General features: G+C 45.1%; 1 protein-coding gene across 2 annotated transcripts in view; it reads left to right on the top strand.

The window, feature by feature from the left end:
- The first annotated feature begins 7,309 nt into the window (after positions 1 to 7,309).
- The window catches only part of LOC144496751 (zinc-binding protein A33-like), a 12,555-nt gene continuing 2,724 nt past the window's right edge, over positions 7,310 to 17,140 (top strand). Inside the window, exons 1-5 of one of the 2 annotated variants that reach the window (XM_078217270.1) lie at positions 7,310 to 7,735; positions 10,271 to 10,366; positions 12,305 to 12,538; positions 14,758 to 14,780; positions 14,874 to 14,989. In XM_078217270.1, the coding sequence (XP_078073396.1) occupies positions 7,361 to 7,735; positions 10,271 to 10,366; positions 12,305 to 12,538; positions 14,758 to 14,780; positions 14,874 to 14,989 (844 nt within the window). In that variant the 5' untranslated portion in view covers positions 7,310 to 7,360. The remainder of the gene's footprint in view (positions 7,736 to 10,270; positions 10,367 to 12,304; positions 12,539 to 14,757; positions 14,781 to 14,873; positions 14,990 to 17,140) is intronic. The other variant, XM_078217271.1, reaches the window with a different exon arrangement.

Raw genomic sequence — 17,140 nt, 5'->3', positions numbered from 1 at the left:
CTCTCCCAACCTGGGCTTTTTTTGAACATTGTCCAGACCGGCAGTGTGGAATTTCCCGATAGGGACTCCGTGTGTGACAGGAACATGGAATTGGGAAGTCCAGGCTCATGTTTATTTTCCCTCCTTTGTTTCTGATCTAATTCTCTTTCAGTTGTGAAGAAAGGTGCTGCTGAATTGTCTGATCAGCCGAGTGTTTCAGCATTTTGTGTTTTTGGGATTGCTGCCAGTTCCAGGTATCCAGCAGCAGGAAGCGAGACTGCACTGTGAAACTTTACTGAGCTTTCTACAGCTCGACATCACCATCTTCTGGCTGCAATCGGCACTACAATGAACTGCAAGGGAAAGTTCAACACTCTGGGCTGAATGTTCACTGTGATCACCGGTCACAAAACAGGCGTTGGAGTCAAGTGTGGGAGCAGAGTGAGAAATGGAAACGGGGAAGAAATCCCAGCTACAGACTGGGAAACAGGGGGAGAGATGGAGGATGGGACTGGGTGGTTTGACTGACTGAAGCAGGGAGGAGAGACACAAGATATTTAATTTACTTTGTTCTTCAAACCTTTGCGTTTTAACCTCTAATAGCGAATGATGACACTAGGTCGACTTTAAATGTTTAAACACAACTTTCTTTATTCTGGGCTCTGACGAAGGGTCATCCAGACTCGAAATGTTCGCTCTAACTCTCTCCACAGATCTGTCAGACCTACTGAGATTTTCCAGCATTTTTCTGTTTTTGTCTCTATTTTGTAGCTACTTCGAAACGAGTCAATCCCTGCAATGCATCAACTAAATCCTCTCTATCCGTTACTGAAATTGAGGCTGATTTCCACTTGCATACGAAACCTGGCCAGGGTTTTGCCACATAACTATCAGTCTTCTCCCTGATGTTGTTGCCTTCTGTGAATGTTGGTCCGGATTTTGACTGAACACAAGCTCTTTGTTAGCATTCCTATACCCCAACGGGTCGTTGGCAACCAGCCAATGAATTGATCAGAAACTGATCACATTGTTCGATGAGGTCAATCAGATAGAGGCTGCACAGAGGGTCGGGACCCACCAGACCCCATCATGTTTATGCCTTACTGCATGTAGCCCACATTCCAGTGCCCATATAAGGAGACACTGGCTCCACCTCCTTCAGCTCTTTGTTTGGAATAAGTCTCAGGCCAACTTGGCCACAGGAAATCCAAGCGTGCTTAAAACATTGACCAAAAACCTGTTTTGCTTGATTGAATCTCTGCAGGTTATTCAGCTACAGTCCTTCCTCTTGATCCTTGAAGCCACAGGCAAAATGGATCACTGACCCATGACCAAATCGACATGGAAGTGAAACTCAAACCGCAAGACAATCAAATAAATTCATTCAAAATACACAATATCAATGTTATATCACATACATCACTGAATATATTACATCCGGCATTCCTGTTTACACCACCATAACTCTGCATTTAACTGTTTGGTTATCTCCGTCTTCCATTTAATAACCCTTATTGTCACCACAATTAAATACAAGGTGGGAAAGATTATTAATTGTTGCAGGCTTTGATATTCAGCCTTTTAATTTGTACCCTTCAAGTTACCAGACCAAGTCACGGAGTTCTCTTAAACAGCTGTTTCAATTCAAGCTATATAGCGAGGATCCTGGAAAGTCACAGCTCAGTGCCAGTAACGAACCAGAGCCCAGATTTTAGGAATAAACAAGCAGTTATAGTTTCAAATTCTCCTACAAGTAATTAGCATATCCCAATCAGAGTAGATGAGTTACCTCTATCCATTCATAACTATTGATTCATAAGGTACAGATATCAAAATCAATCACAATATTACATGCCTTCTTATTAATTATAATATCCAATCAACGTGAAGACTTAATCATGTCATCTGACCTAATTCATCATTGTTACAAGTTATCATTGACGACCCAGTTTGTGTCCGTGAATATCGCTCCTCCTCCCAGCTCCAGGTGTCTGATTTAATGAATTCTCTCAGACGAAAGGCCTCAGTGCTGATCTGTGAAGACTTTTATAAAGACCTCTGGTTTTTCTCACAACAATTTACTCGATTTTTAAACTTGTGTGATTATTAACCCTTTCAGACCCCCCTTTAGCCATTAGGTGACCACCCAAAGAGGCCAATACAATGTTGAGAATACTTCCCCGAATCCTTTGGGTGGCCAGTCATCCAGGTAGGAGAGGTATCCTAAACTATTCTGCTGAAAATTTCAGCTTTAACTTTTCCCCTTCTTTTATACAGGGAGCGATGGGAATACCACCTCTGTTCCGACAGTCATCTCCAATTGGTTAGGCTGTTCCCCATCGTTCCTGGAAAAACAATGTCCCACCACTGGTGTGTTCCTGATCGTTTTAACCTGGTGGCAGACTGGGTGGCTCGGTTCACCTGTTTACGTCCCTTATGCATTTGTCCTTTCGAGCACTTGACATATTGATGGGCAATTTCCATCGACTCCTCCGTGGCCCGTCTTACCAGTTTCCCCGGTGTCTCGTCAATGGGGAGGCGATGGCCCAGTGGTATTATTGCCAGACTATTAATCCAGAAACTCAGCTAATGTTCTGGGGACCTGGGTTCGAATCCCACCACGGCCGATGGTGGAATTTGAATTCAATAAAAAATATCTGGAATTAAGAATCTATTGATGACCATGAAACCATTGTCGATTGTCGGAAAAACCCATCTGGTTCACGAATGTCCTTTAGGGAAGGAAATCTGCCGTCCTTACCTGGTCTGGCCTACATGTGACTCCAGAGCTCCTGCAATGTGGTTGACTCTCAACTGTCCTCTGAAATGGTACAAGTCAGGCACTCAGTTCAAGGGCAACGAGGGATGTGCAATAAATACTGGCCAGCCAGCGACACCCATGTCCCACAAATAATAAAAATGTACAATGATCCATCCCACCAGGCACTGAACAAGTATCCCGATGTTCTTCCAGGCAAGTGGAACCCTCCCACAGTCAATGAGTCTGTCACTTGTAGACAAAAGCTGTGATTGTTTTCCCAAAGTAAACCTCCAGAGATTATCTCTGTCTCCAGGGTGATTATACACCACTGCGTGGGGCCCACCTGCACCACTTTAAATGCCTCCTTCAATGGTAAGATACCACTGATTATCTTGCTGTTGTTCCCCAGAGGCTCGAGGGTCCAACACGATGTAGTGCTCTGATTCTGAACAGTATTCTGTCTCACATATGCCAGGCCCTCCTGAAGGGTCATTTAGAGCCGGCTCGGTGAACCCAGCCCCCTTCACTGGACCTCCTCCCAGTCGAGTGGCCACTCATTCATATCTGCCTCGGAGAATGTTAAGAAAGTTTATTTTATTCAGGGAGAAAAATAAAGGTTGAGGACTGGTTCCAAATCTCAAATCTTCAGTGTCAGACCTAACCTCATCTATCAGCTCTCTGGCAAGATTATCACCCTTCATCCACCCTCTGACTGAGGCCCCAGTGGCCTTAGTTATCCCTTCAGTGACGTGATTAAATGTTTTTATGAGTCTATCACCCTATAGGTCTATGGCTCTCGGAAGGTGGGAGGTCTCCATGTAACCAGTTCAGCTTCACTGAAGTAGGATTTGCTTCTGAAGTTCAGGATCTTCTCCATGCACTGGTAAGGATGCAGCAAATGTGTGGGTTGGAAAGGAGGGCTAAGACTGGGTAAAGCTGGGACGGGGCTGATGGAGGTGTTGAGGATGGCATTAAAGCTGGGGGAGGGTGAAGGAATAGGGAGGAAGCTGAGAGGTCGGGGGGCAGGAGTGACGGGAGGAAGGAGTATTGTGTTTCTCCAGATGCATTGTCACGTTTCCAGACTTTGGGGCACGGGAATTCACACTCCGGTTTTCCAGCTGGCATGGGCACTGAGTGCCAATTTGGGGGAATTGTTCCGAAGTGTTTAGAGAGCAGGCAGCTCGAAGTGTGAGCAGTGGAGCCTTTGTCAAAACACCAGCAGATTTTGCTGTTTGTTGGTGTTGTTTGATTCGCCGTCACTTCTCCAGGAATATCCACCTCCAGGAAGTTCTGCTCCTCTCTTTGACGTGACCTCCCTTTGTCTCTGTTCCCTGCTCACCTTCTATTGCCACCTTTGACCCCTCTTGTGTTTGATTGGGTTTGTGTCCATCAATCTCAGATCCAGCAGATTGAATAGAACTTTCAAAAGAAAATTGGATCAATACCCGAGAAGGAACAGGGGAGTGAAATTATTGGACAGCTCTTTCAAAGAGCTAGAACAGATACAGTGGGCTGAATGGCCTCTTTCTGTGCTGTATGGTTCTCTAATTCTATAAATAGAATGGGGAGGCCTGCGGAACATTAATTAATTGGACAGTAGAGCACTGAGTGAGAATTAAAATTTCCAATCAGATTAGGGTCGGTTTAGTGATGTGGATCAGAGCTCCAAACCACTGGTGACTTTATTCCCACTCTTCCTCCTAGTGGAATAGCACGGTCTTTGTAATGTGTGCGCAATGAGTTAAGGAGGTGACTCAAGGCACAGATTGGTTGTCCGTACCTGGCATCTGAGTCATTGGGTTTCATCATTTGACTGATCAGCTTCTTCTCTGCTGCCATCAGATGTTTGAATGGATCGACCTTATATTAAGCTGATCTTTCTCTACACCCTAGCTATGACTGTAACATTATATTCTTCACTCTTTCCTTTCCTTCTCCCCTATATACTCTGAATGGGATGTTTTGTCTGTATTGCATGTAAGAAACAATACTTTTCACTGTGTCCCAATACATGTGACAACAATAAATTTTAAAGTTGACATAAAATAGGAGGAGGCCATTCGGCCCTTCAAACCGGCTGCACCATTCATTTCAATCATGGCTCATCGTCGAATTCAATATCATGATTCCCCCCCTCCCCCCAGATCTCTTGATCCTTTTAGCTCCAGGAGCGACATCTCTTGCCTAAGAATCCATCAAAGGTACCAAAAGAGAGCATCGGACCAAGCTAGAGTTCCAGGCTAGCCACACGGACTCACACCGACTATGGCAAGGGCTGCAAGACACAACAGGCTACAAAATGGAGGCATGTAAAATCGCCGGCTCCAATGCACCCCTCCCCGATGAGCTTGGCGCATTGTATGCCCGTTTTGAGTAAGAGGTCAGCGAGAGCATGTCCTCCACCTCAGAAGCCTCAAATGAACCAGCATCCGACGTCAGAGCAGCCTTCTCGAAGGTCAACCCACGGAAAGCGACTGCCCCGGATGGGGTATGATGTGGAGATGCCGGTGTTGGACTGGGGTAGGAACAGTAAGAAGTCTCACAACACCAGGTTCAAGTCCAACAGGTTGATTTGGCAGCACAAGCTATCGGAGAGCTGCCCCTTCATCAGGTGAGTGGGAGTTGTGTTCACAAACAGGGCATATACAGACACAAACTCAATTTACAAGATAATGGTTGGAATGTGAGTCTTTGAAGGTAATCAAGTCTTAAAGGTACAGACAATGTGAATGGAGAGAGGGCCAAGCACAAGTTAGAGAGGTGTGTATTGTCTCAGTTAGTGAGATTTTGCAAGCTCAGGCATCATGGGGGTGACAGATAGTGTGACATGAACCCAAGACGAGGTACCCAGACGAGCACTCAGATCCTGCGCAGACCAGCTGGCGGAGTTTTCGCAGACATCTTCAACCTTTTGTTACACCTATCTGCTCCAAGAAGACGACCATCATTCCTGTAGCAAAGAAAAGCCAGGCAGCTTAATGACTATCGCCCTGTGGCTCTGACATCCATCATGAACTGCTGAGAGAGGTTAGTCATGGCATGAATCAATTCTGGCCCCCCAGATTGCCTGGATCCACTCGAGTTCACCTTCTGCCACAACAGATCCACAGTGACACCATCTCCCTGGCCCTGCACTCAACTCTGGAATGCCTAGATAACATGACTCCTATATCAAACTCCTATTTATTGACTGCAGTTCAGCCTTCAACACATTATTCCTACGAAGCTCATCTCCAAACTCCGTGGCCTGGGGCTCAGTTCCTCCCTCTGCGACTGGATTCTGAACTTCCTAACCCACAGACCGCAATCAGTAAGGATAGGCAACAACACCACCTCCATGACCATCCTCAACACCGATGCCCCACAAGGCTGTGTTCTCAGCCTCAGGACAGCTCGGCAGGGGTTCCTCATGATAGTGTCCTCGGCCCAACCAACTTCAGCTGCTTCACCATCGCTGCACTGATGATTACTGCACAGGGCTCAGTTTCATTTGTAACCCCATAGATACTGAAACGGTCTGTGTCCGTATGCAGCAAGGCCTGGGCTGATGGGAGCAAATATCTTCCGTGTCACACAAGTTCCAGGCAGGAATCATCTCCAACACGAGAGAATCTAACCATCCCCTCTTGTCTTTCAATCACAGTACAATCACTGAAACTTCCACTGTCAATATCTTGGAGGTTACTATTGACCAGAAACTGAACTGGCCCAGCATATAATTACTGTGGTGACAGGAAAAGATCAGAGACTGGCAATTCACCAAGGCACGTTTGACAACATTAGGGCAGCAAATATCTCAGTTCCTGGACATCACTGCAGGGGTTCTTCAGGATAGTGGCCTGGACAGCGATGTGTTCTGTCTACAAGATGCACGGCAGGAACTCACCAATTGCAAACTCACCATCATTACAATCTTGAAGGTAAAAAGTACCAGATGACCCTGCCCCTGCACCTGCCCCTGCACCCCCCCACCCCGCCCCCGCACCCGCCCCCCCCCGCCCCCCCCCGCCCCCCCCCCCCGCCCCCCCGCCCCCACCCCCCTTAAGGTTCCTCAAGGTCTCCTGCAATTCCTTTAGAATTTATATCTTATATTTAATATTGTCTTTCCATGTTCTCCCGACACCCTGGAGGAACCTTCCACTCAATTCTTAGAATCCATTTTTGAGCCTTCTGTAACCACACAACACCGAGAAAGTGACTCATTGTATTATAAACCTTTGATCTTTTGCTCCATAGTAAAAGGAATTCATTGTCTTATTGACACAGCAATAATTTACACTCTTTCCTGCTCTGATCAAAAGTCTGTGAGAAGTTTAAATTAATTCTGTCAAGATTAGCTGTTCTGTCTTTGTTCAATATTAGAATAGAATAAAAATATATCTACATTTTTACAGGAACAGAGACAGAGTGAGGCCTGTCAGGGTGGCAGAATCCCTGAATAATATGAGTGAACAAATCTTGTTTATCTTCAGTCTATTTATATTGCTCATTTTCCCCACCCCTTTCTGGGTGTGGTTTATAATGCTGCTGTGGGAATCAGGAAAGGAAACTGAAAGTATTTCACTGAACACTGATCACCATTTTACTCAGAGCACAGAACAAGGTGATCAGTCTGTCGAGATGGAAGATGAACTTTGTTGTTCTGTTTGTCATGATCTGTATAAAGATCCTGTTTTAATTGACTGTGATCACAGCTTCTGTCGATCCTGTATAACCCAGTACTGGGAGAAAGCTGTCACTGCCTCCTGTCCCATCTGCAGAAAGGAGACTTCCTCCAGGGATTTGAGACCCAACCGCACTCTCTCCAACATTGTGGAACTGTTTGTGAAGAGTGACAAAGGTGATAAAATTCAGCTGGAATGCAGCCGTCACCAGGAGAAGCTGAAAGTTTTCTGTAAAACTGACAATCAGCCCATCTGTGTCGTTTGTCAGATTTCAAAAAATCATCAAAACCACGAGATGCTGCCAGTGGAAGAAGCTGCTGAAGAGTTTAAGGTGAGGAGATCCTGTGTAAAATAAAACACAGAAACAGATAACAGAATCCTCAACAGGGAACAGTCATAGATTTGGGTTTGAGTGTCTCTCAGTATTTATTATGTAATTACTCAGTCTTTAGATGAACTGCCATGTGTGTCACTGCTTCAGAAAGCAGGAAGTTTAACAACACCAGGTTAAAGTCCAACAGGTTTATTTGGTAGCAAAAGCCACACAAGCTTTCGAGGCTCTAAGCCCCTTCTTCAGGTGAGTGGGAATTCTGTTCACAAACAGAATTTATAAAGACACAGACTCAATTTACATGAATAATGGCCACATCAGAAAGCAGGGACAGAGGGTGAAGGAGTTTCACTTTAGTCTAAACGCCATTTTGATAGAAGTTAATTGACAACTACTTATATTTATCAGGACAGATTATCAAAAGCTTGGCCAAAGAGGGAGATTGAAGGAGTGTCTCCAAGGGAGAAAAGTGAAGACGGTTCAGAGGAAATTCCGGAGCTTGAGGCCCAGGCAGCTCCAGGCACGATTGTCAATAATGGATTAGTTTCAGAGATAGTCAAAAGTGCAGAATTAGAGAAGTGCAGATATCTCAGAGGGTTGTGAGGACTGGAGGAGATTAAAGAGATAGGGAGGGTGAGGCCATGGAGGGATTTGAAACAAGGATGAGAATGTTAAAATCAAGGTGTTGCTGGACCAGGAACCAATGTCGGTCAGTGAGCACAGGGGTTATGGGGGAATGGGATTGGCTGTGAGTGAGGAGAGGGGCAGCAGAGCTTTGGATGACTTTAAGTTTATGGAGGGTAGAATGTGGGAGAGGAGCCAGAAGAACATTAGAATTGTCAAGTCTGGGGGTAACAATGACGTGAATGAGAGATTCAGCAGCAGGTGAGCTGAGACAGGGGTGGAGTCGGGAGATGTTATGGAGATGGAAACAGACGGTCTTAGTGAAGGTTTGGATTTGTGGTCAGCAGCTCAACTCAGGCCTGGAATTTAGCGGAGGCAGAATGACACCGAAGACATTTAAAAATGGTGAGAGAGAGATTCAAAACTGGGATTTCAATGGCTTTAACATCACTGAAAACCTCACTATCAACATCCTGGGGGTTACCATTGACCAGAAACTGAACGAGTCACATAAATACTGTGGCTACCAGAGCAGGTCAGTGGCTCGGAATCCTACTGAGAGTAAATTACCCCGACTCCCCAAAGCCTGTCCAGTATCTACAAAGCACAAGTCAGGAGTGTGATGGAATACTCCCCACTTGCTGGATGAATGAAGCACCAACAACACTCAAGAAGCTCAACACCATTCAGGACACAGCAGCCCTCTCGATTGGCACCACATCCACAAACATCCACTCCCTGCCCTGAGGAAAAAGTTGCAGCCATGTGTACCATCTACAAGATGCAAGAACTCACTAAGGCTCCTTAGACAGCACCTTCCAAACCTGTGATCAGTACCATCTCGAAGGACAAGAGCAGCAGATACCTGGGAACTCCCAACAGCTGGAGGTTCCCCTCCAAGTCACTCACCTTCCTGACTTGGAAATATATGGCTGTTATTTCACTGTCGCTGGGTCAAAATCCTGGAACTCTCTCCCCAACAGCGCTGTTGGTGTACCTACACCTCAGGGACTACAGAGGTTCAAGAAGGCAGCTCACCACCACCTTGTCAAGGAGCAATTAGGGATGGGAAATAATTGCTGGCCTAGTCAGCGATGTCCAAATCCCATAAATGAATAAAAAATTCCTGCCTCATTGCTGATTCCACTAGTTTTCTGCAGTGCAGGATAGGGTGTGAGCATTGAGTCCTCACCCTGCACTCCTAACCTGGGCAGCTCCATTACAGGGTAGTAATGTCCTAGTCCCGAACAATTTTTATGGTGTCAGACCACGGTGGCACAGTGGTTAATACTACTGCCTCACAGCACCAGGACCTGGGTTCAATTCCTGCTTTGGTGACGATCTGTGTGGAGTTTGCACGTTCTTGCCGTGTCTGCGTGGATTTCCTCCGGATGCTCCGGTTTCCTCCCACACTCCAAAGATGTGCAGGTTAGGTGGATTGGCCATGCTAAATTACCCCTTAGTGTCTAAAGGTGTGCAGGTTAGGTGGATTGGCCATGCTAAATTGTCCCTTAGTGTCCAAAGATGTGCAGGTTAGGTGGATTGGCCATGCTAAATAGCTCTTTAGTGTCCAAAGATGTGCACGATGGGTGGATTGTAGATAATGCGCAGGGTTATGAGGGTGGGGCAGGGAATGGGCCTGGGTAAGATGCTCTTTCGAAGGGTCGGTGCCAACTCAATGGGCCCAATGGCCTCCTTCTGAACGGATTTTAGAGGAATAGTGAGCCATAGTTTGGACTTGGGAACTTTTTGAAAGTTTATTTCAAAATGTCGAACCCAGTAACCTGAACACCAGTTTTACACAGACTGCAAACTGAACATCTCCCTCAATCTGCTGAATAACAGAAGGACATTTAATTTTGTGGTATCTATTTCTGAAAATTGTACAAATTAATTGATGTTTCTGTTCAGGAGGAACTGCGAAACTCACTGATGCCAGTCCAGGACAAGAAGGAGGAATGGAACACTGTAAAAAGTGATTGTGAGAGAACATTAACCCACATTCAGGTATTTCTGATTTTATTTTGTTCTCCATTCTGTACACACTTACAGAATTGTACTGATTTCTCTGTAATAAGAATTAGAAAGAGGCAGTGGAGTAAGTTAAAAAATAACCACAAAGATGATTCCAGAAATAAGACCTTAAACCTACTGGGAGAGATTAAACTGACTGGATCTTTTCTCTGGAAAAGACAAGCTGTGAGGTGACCTGAGTTGTTTATCATTGTGACAGGGTTTGATAATGTAGATACAGAGAAAATGTTTCTACTTGACCTGGGATTTAAAATCCAAGAGAGAGTCACCGACAACCTAAATAGAGAAATCGATCCCCAGTTAGAGATCCCTCTATTGAATAAATGATCATCTGGTCACTTCTTATAACCAATCTTATTCACCAGATTTCACTGCATTGGTAACAGTTTTCTCCATATATAAGTAACACATACATCCCAATAAATTATTTGTTTTGGGAATTTACTGGATAGAGTCATAGAGGTTTACAGCATGGAAACAGGCCCTTCGGCCCAACTTGTCCATGCCGCTCCTTTTTTAACCCCTAAGCTAGTCCCAATTGCCCGCATTTGGCCCATATCCCGCTCTACCCATCTTACCCATGTAACTGCCTCTACTACTACCTCTGGCAGCTTGTTCCAGACACTCACCACCCTCTGTGTGAAAGTATTGCCCCTCTGTACCCTTTTGTATCTCTCCCCCCTCACCTTAAACCTATGCCGTCTAGTTTTAGACTCCCCTACCTTTGGGAAAAGATATTGATTATCTCGCTGATCTATGCCCCTCATTATTTTATAGACCTCTATAAGCTCACCCCTCAGCCTCCTACGCCCTAGAGAAAAAAGTCCCAGTCTATCCAGCCTCTCCGTATAACTCAAACCATCATGTCCCGGTAGCATCCCAATAAATCTTTTCTGCACTCTTTCTAGTTTAATAATATTCTTTCTATAATAGGGTGACCAGAACTGTACACACTATTCCAAGTATGGCCTTACCAGTGTCTTGTACAACTTCAACAAGATGTCCCAACTCCTGTATTCAATGTTCTGACCAATGAAACCAAGCATGCTGAATGCCTTCTTCACCACTCTGTCCACCTGTGACTCCACTTTCAAGAAGCTATGAACCTATACCCCTAGATCTCTTTGCTCTATAACTCTCCCCAACCCCCAACCATTAACTGAGTAAGTCCTGCCCTGGTTCGATCTACCAAAGTGCATCACCTCGCATTGATCTAATTAAATTCCATCTGCCATTCGTCAGCCCACTGGCGCAGTTGATCAAGATCCCGTTGCATTCCTAGATAACCTTCTTCACTGTCCACTATGCCACCAATCTTGGTGTGATCTGTAAACTTACTCACCATGCCTACTAATTCTCATCCAAATCATTAGTATAAATGACAAATAACAGTGGACGCAGCACCAATCCCTGAGGCACACCGCTGGTCACAGGCCTCCAGTTTGAAAAACAACCCTCTATAACCACCCTCTGTCTTCTGTCATCAAGTCAATTTTGTATCCATTTGGCTACCACACCGTGGATCCCAAGGTGAGATTTAACCTGATGCAACAACCGACCATGTGGTACCTCGTCAAAGGCCTTGCGAAAGTCCATGTGGACAACATCAACTGCACTGCCCTCATCTGCCTTCTTGGTTACCCCTTCAAAAAACTCAATCAAATTTGTGAGACATGATTTTCCACTCACAAAGCCATGCTGACTGTCCCGAATCAGTCCCTGCCTCTCCAAATGCCTGTGGATCCTGTCTCTCAAAATACCTTCCAACAACTGACCCACCACAGATGTGAGGCTCACCGGCCTGGAGCCGGTTTTTCCCTATAATATTCTGATATGAACAGAACTGCTCAGGCTGAGCAACCTTTTAAACATCCTCATTTGATTTTTCAATCTCACTGATATTTTCCAAAGGACCAAAGTGTAAAGACAGAGAAACAGATTAAAGCTGAATTTGAGAAACTTCACCGGTTTCTCCGTGAGGAAGAGAGGATTGTGTTGGAAGATCTGAAACTGGAGAAAGAGAAAAAGAGCCAGGAGATGAAGGAGAGGATTGAGAAGATAACGGAGGAAATCTCATCACTTTCAGTCACTGTTCAGGATATTGAACAAGAGCTGAGTGAACAGGACAACATCAAGTTTTTAACGGTAACTCTTTCTTTATTTTTCTCTCCTTCACCGTCTTGAAGAATTAGTAGGTTGTGTCATCAAAATCTAGAATATAAAACTCACTGACCAAAATAACCCCAATCACCTGTGACATTTGGATTTCTCTGTCTCACACCCAAGATCACTAACGGCTGTCTTTAACATGGAAATGACTAAATCTGGATCTTGTTTAGAGTAATATTATAGAGGGATAGTTTCATCAACTTAAACAATGAAGAAAATCAGCTTCATACAGAGTGAGAAACCCTCAGAATGGTCAGACATTCTCCCCTGAGTGTACATTTCCAGTACAGCTGTTGGTCTGAGACTGGGAACTACAGTCCAGGATCCAGCCAGGCAGTAGCTTTGTGTTTGCAAAAATATACTTTATTCATAAAATATCTGAAAGAACATTCCAAACATTTCAAAATGACCATCACACAAAGTGCAATAATATTCAGCTTCTTTATCTACATTCTGTTAAACATTGAGCTGCTTCAACACAGTCAAAGAAACATTACGGACATTTCAAAATGGTCCTTACAGATGGTGCAAAGGTATTGAAAGGTTGTCTACAGAGATCAAGTTGCAATCTGAGGTGCATGAATACAATTGTGATAAGTATAATATTTACTGTATACATTCAGTGACTCATTCGGCCCAAGGGGGTTCTGCTCCCCTCAGTTTACTGTGGTTGAAAGGTCTTAGACAGCGACCTTCCCCACTGGGACTCTGCAGCAGCTGCCCCAAGCTTCAGTGCATCCCTCAGCACATAGTCCTGAGCTTTGGAATGTGCCAGTCTGCAACGCTCGGTTGGGGACAACTCCTTACACGAGAATCAAAGCAAAATACTGCGATACTGGAATCTGAAACAAAAACACAAAATGCTGGAAAATCTCAGCAGATTAATTGATGAAGGGTCATCTAGACTCGAAACGTTGGTTCTATTCTCTCCCCACAGATGCTGTCAGACCTGCTGAGATTTTCCAGAATTTTCTGTCCTTACACTGGAAGGCCAACAAGCTGCGGGCAGACCAAAGAGCATCTTTCACTGAGTTGATGATCCTCCAGCAGCAGCTGATGCTTGTCTCGGAGTGTGTCCCTGGGAACAGCCCGTAGAGCACAGAGTCCTGCATCACAGAACTGCTCAGGATGAACCTCGACAAAACTATCTCATCTCCCCCCACACCTTCTTTGCAAAGGCGGCAGTGCCACTTTTACAATGCTTGTCTCCTCCCTGGCTATAACTGTAATGATTTTATCCAGGAGAGAGCTCCCACAGAGTCAGATACACAGATCGGGAAAGCTTTCTCCCAGCAGTTAAATAGTTAAATGTTCAGAGAGTGTGAGGGGAGAGTCTCCACACTGCAAACATTTAAATTAAGATCAATGTCATTTTCAGAATTCCCCAGGAATTTCAGTGACCCTCCTGAGTAGTTACTTTTGTGAATTCTCTGCTGTGTCTTGAAATGCTGATTAATCTATTTGAACAGTGTTGGTTGAGGGATTGATGTTGACCAGGACACTGAGAGAACTCCTGTGCTTTTCTTGGAATAGTGTCTTGGGATCTTTTACCTTCACCTGAACAGACAGAAGAGAGCTCGGTTTAACATCTCAGCTGAAAGCCGCGCCCTCTGACAATGGAGTTCCCACTCAGCTGGTTGTTCATTGAGCTCAGTGTGACTCACAGCAAGTGTAGCTGACATTAGAATTCATTCTGTATGCTTCAGCTTTTCAGCTTACACAGAGTGCTCTGACACTCTATCTGTAGGATAACTACAGATAAAGATTCAAATACAAGGTTGATGAGTCCCAAGGCTGAACGTCAAACTAACATAGTTAGTCTTTCTAGAATAGTCCGTGATTTCTATTGGATAACACTGGGAGAGATTCACAGAAACATTTGTCTCCAGGAGACACACAAATTATAAAATGAAAACATGAAAGTGAATCTCTTTGAACAATAAATTAATAGCAGTAATTGGACATTGATCAGGATTTTACAATTGGATTGTAACTCTGTGAGTTGTGTTGTGCAGTAAGATCGAGTCATTTGTAATATTGTGGAGTAACTCACAGTCCAGTGAGGACAGGAAGAGGCAGTCCAATAACTTTCCATATTTAAAATGTACTTTTCTGTGGAATCCAGTCTCTTACTTTACTTTTTGTGATAAAATGTTCTCCAAACACAAACAGTAATAATTGTTCTTGTTCCACAGAAATTTCCGGATATACAGAAAAGGTAAAATTTACACCCTTGATGTGATTTTTATTTCTAACATATTTCTCCCCCAGCCTGGAATGATCCAACACTGACCGTGATCTCCTGTTTCAGAGTGAAGCAAACTCTCCCAGAGCCACAGAAGGTTTACCCTTTAATAAATGTGGGGAAGTACATTGGCTCACTGCAGTACAGAGTGTGGAAAAAGATGCTGACGGTGATTAATACAGGTGGGTGTGAGCTTCCTGACACCAGCTATTAAACAGCTCTCTCTATTATTAGTAGAAGGGACCGGTCTCTTTATAATAAATATATTATTGTATTTGTAACGGATTAGATTTTACTTCAGTCAAATTTCTGTTAAAATACAGAATTGTCAGATCGTCTCGTCACAGTGACCAGCTCCACCTGCTGGACTCTCACAGTATCAGGAAGGGATATTGTTCATTCAACCTCCCTTTGTGGATCATTAATCCAGCATTCTGTTTTCCTTTTTCCTTCTTCCACAAAACTAGAGCCGTCAACATAAAGATCTCATCCCTCAGGGTGGATTCCTGCCCTGAATCCTCCCCCAGTTTCCCAAACACCCTGTACGGCACAAGTATGGGGTCCTCCCGGATAGTTGAGATGAGCTGTGAGTTTCGGGTCATCCATTCTGTTTACCTTCATGTTTTTCCCACTTAGCAATAAAGTCCATCTGGTTATTCTGACACTAGATCCTGTGATTTTTGTGTCTGACAATAGTTGGATTGGATTGTGGTGGGTCAGTAATGTAAGAGACTGGGTGTGGGTGAAAACAGTAAAATGTTTCACTGTCCAACAGCTCACGAACAGATGTCCCTCACAGGTGGAAAATCCCTTTTCCACGTCTGCTGGGACTCTGGACACATCGGCTCCCGGTCACAAGTGACCGTTTGTTTCCTGCAGAAACTTCACTGAAACTGATGTCAGTGGCTGCAGCTTCCAGATAAAAGTCCTTGTTGGGGTCCACAGCTCCCAGAGCTGGGCCAGTCTGCAAGTCCATTTTCAGTTTAATGAAAGCCTTTTCACATTTGTCATCCCAGTCCCAATACTCCCTGTTCCACCAGGGAAGCTACTGCCTTTTCCAGGTATTCCTCCACTTCCTGAGGGAAAGTGTATTGTTTTTATGGTTGGGACATGGGGGCTCCCTCTATCCTGACTTCTCCCCCAGTCACTCATCCACAATCATGTTTGTGAACAGTGGAGAATTCCCTATTTTCTTCTCCTGCAGTCCGACACATTTCCCGTGTCCGAGTTGTCAGAGTTTCTCAATAATAGGATCCTATTGATGTTGTAACCCATGTCTCTCTGTGATGTGGAGGAATAACCAACACCTCACCCGCTATCCATTCCATCCCACAAACAGTTATTCTGCATGTTTACCACCAGGTTATGAAGCAACATCCAATCTGAACTGAAAACTCCCATCCCAGCTTGGTCCCATCTCACTAAAACACACGGACACTTTGTCTGGAGGGGTTTGTGGATATCGCTCCATCCCCTGTATCACCTGCAAATCTTCCCAATACAATGGATCCTCCTGTAGATCACAGGAGAGGGTGAATCTACTCCCGTGCTGGACACTCCTGTGTCTACTACCTTTCTTTCCCTCCACTATAATATCTACACATTGTGTATCACACTCATCATACCCGAGTGGACAAGGATACTCAGGCTGGGTACAGCCCCCTTCCTGCTGAATTTCCCGGGACACCCTCTCCCTGAGGGTGCGAGAGGGGAAGCGCTTTAAACCTGGGGAAAAGCAGATCATCCCGACCCTCTCTTGACTCCGAGTCCCCTGACTCTGGCCCTTCATTGGTTTCCTCCACTCTCGGACAAACTGTCCACTTCCCCCACAATTGAAACAGGTCGGGATGATCTGCTTTTCCCCAGGTTTAAAGCGCTTCCCCTCTCGCTGCCACCTCCGTGGGGCCCCGTCATCAGTGACTGGAGTTGGACTCCGCTGTCCAAGGGGAGCCACAGGTTTTGGTGGGTCAGCGGCTTCGAACAGGGGCTGCCGGACTGTCCGGTTTCTAACTCACTATCCCTCAAACTGAGGAACACTCACTTCTCCAACCAGCCCCGGGGACACGGCACAGACTAAACCACCATTGACTTGACTCTCTCACTCTTTAATCCGTCTCTTGTATTCAGCACGGCCCAAGTGTGGCTGCTTGTTTCTGTAACAACCTGATGTTGCCCTTTCTCTCTCTCTCTCTGTCTCTGTCTCTCTCTCTGTCTCTGTCTCTCTCTCCCTCTCTTTCTCTGTCTCTCTCTCTCTCTGTCTCTGTCTCTCTGTCTCTGTCTCTCTCTCTCCCTCTGTCTCTCTCTCTGTCTCTCCCTCTCTCTCTGTCTCTCTC

Source organism: Mustelus asterias, chromosome 8 (genome assembly GCF_964213995.1).
Source record: "Mustelus asterias chromosome 8, sMusAst1.hap1.1, whole genome shotgun sequence".
In the NCBI taxonomy this organism is placed as follows: Eukaryota; Metazoa; Chordata; class Chondrichthyes; order Carcharhiniformes; family Triakidae; genus Mustelus; species Mustelus asterias.
Note: the sequence above shows the minus strand (reverse complement) of the source record. Positions and strands in the feature narration are given on the sequence as shown.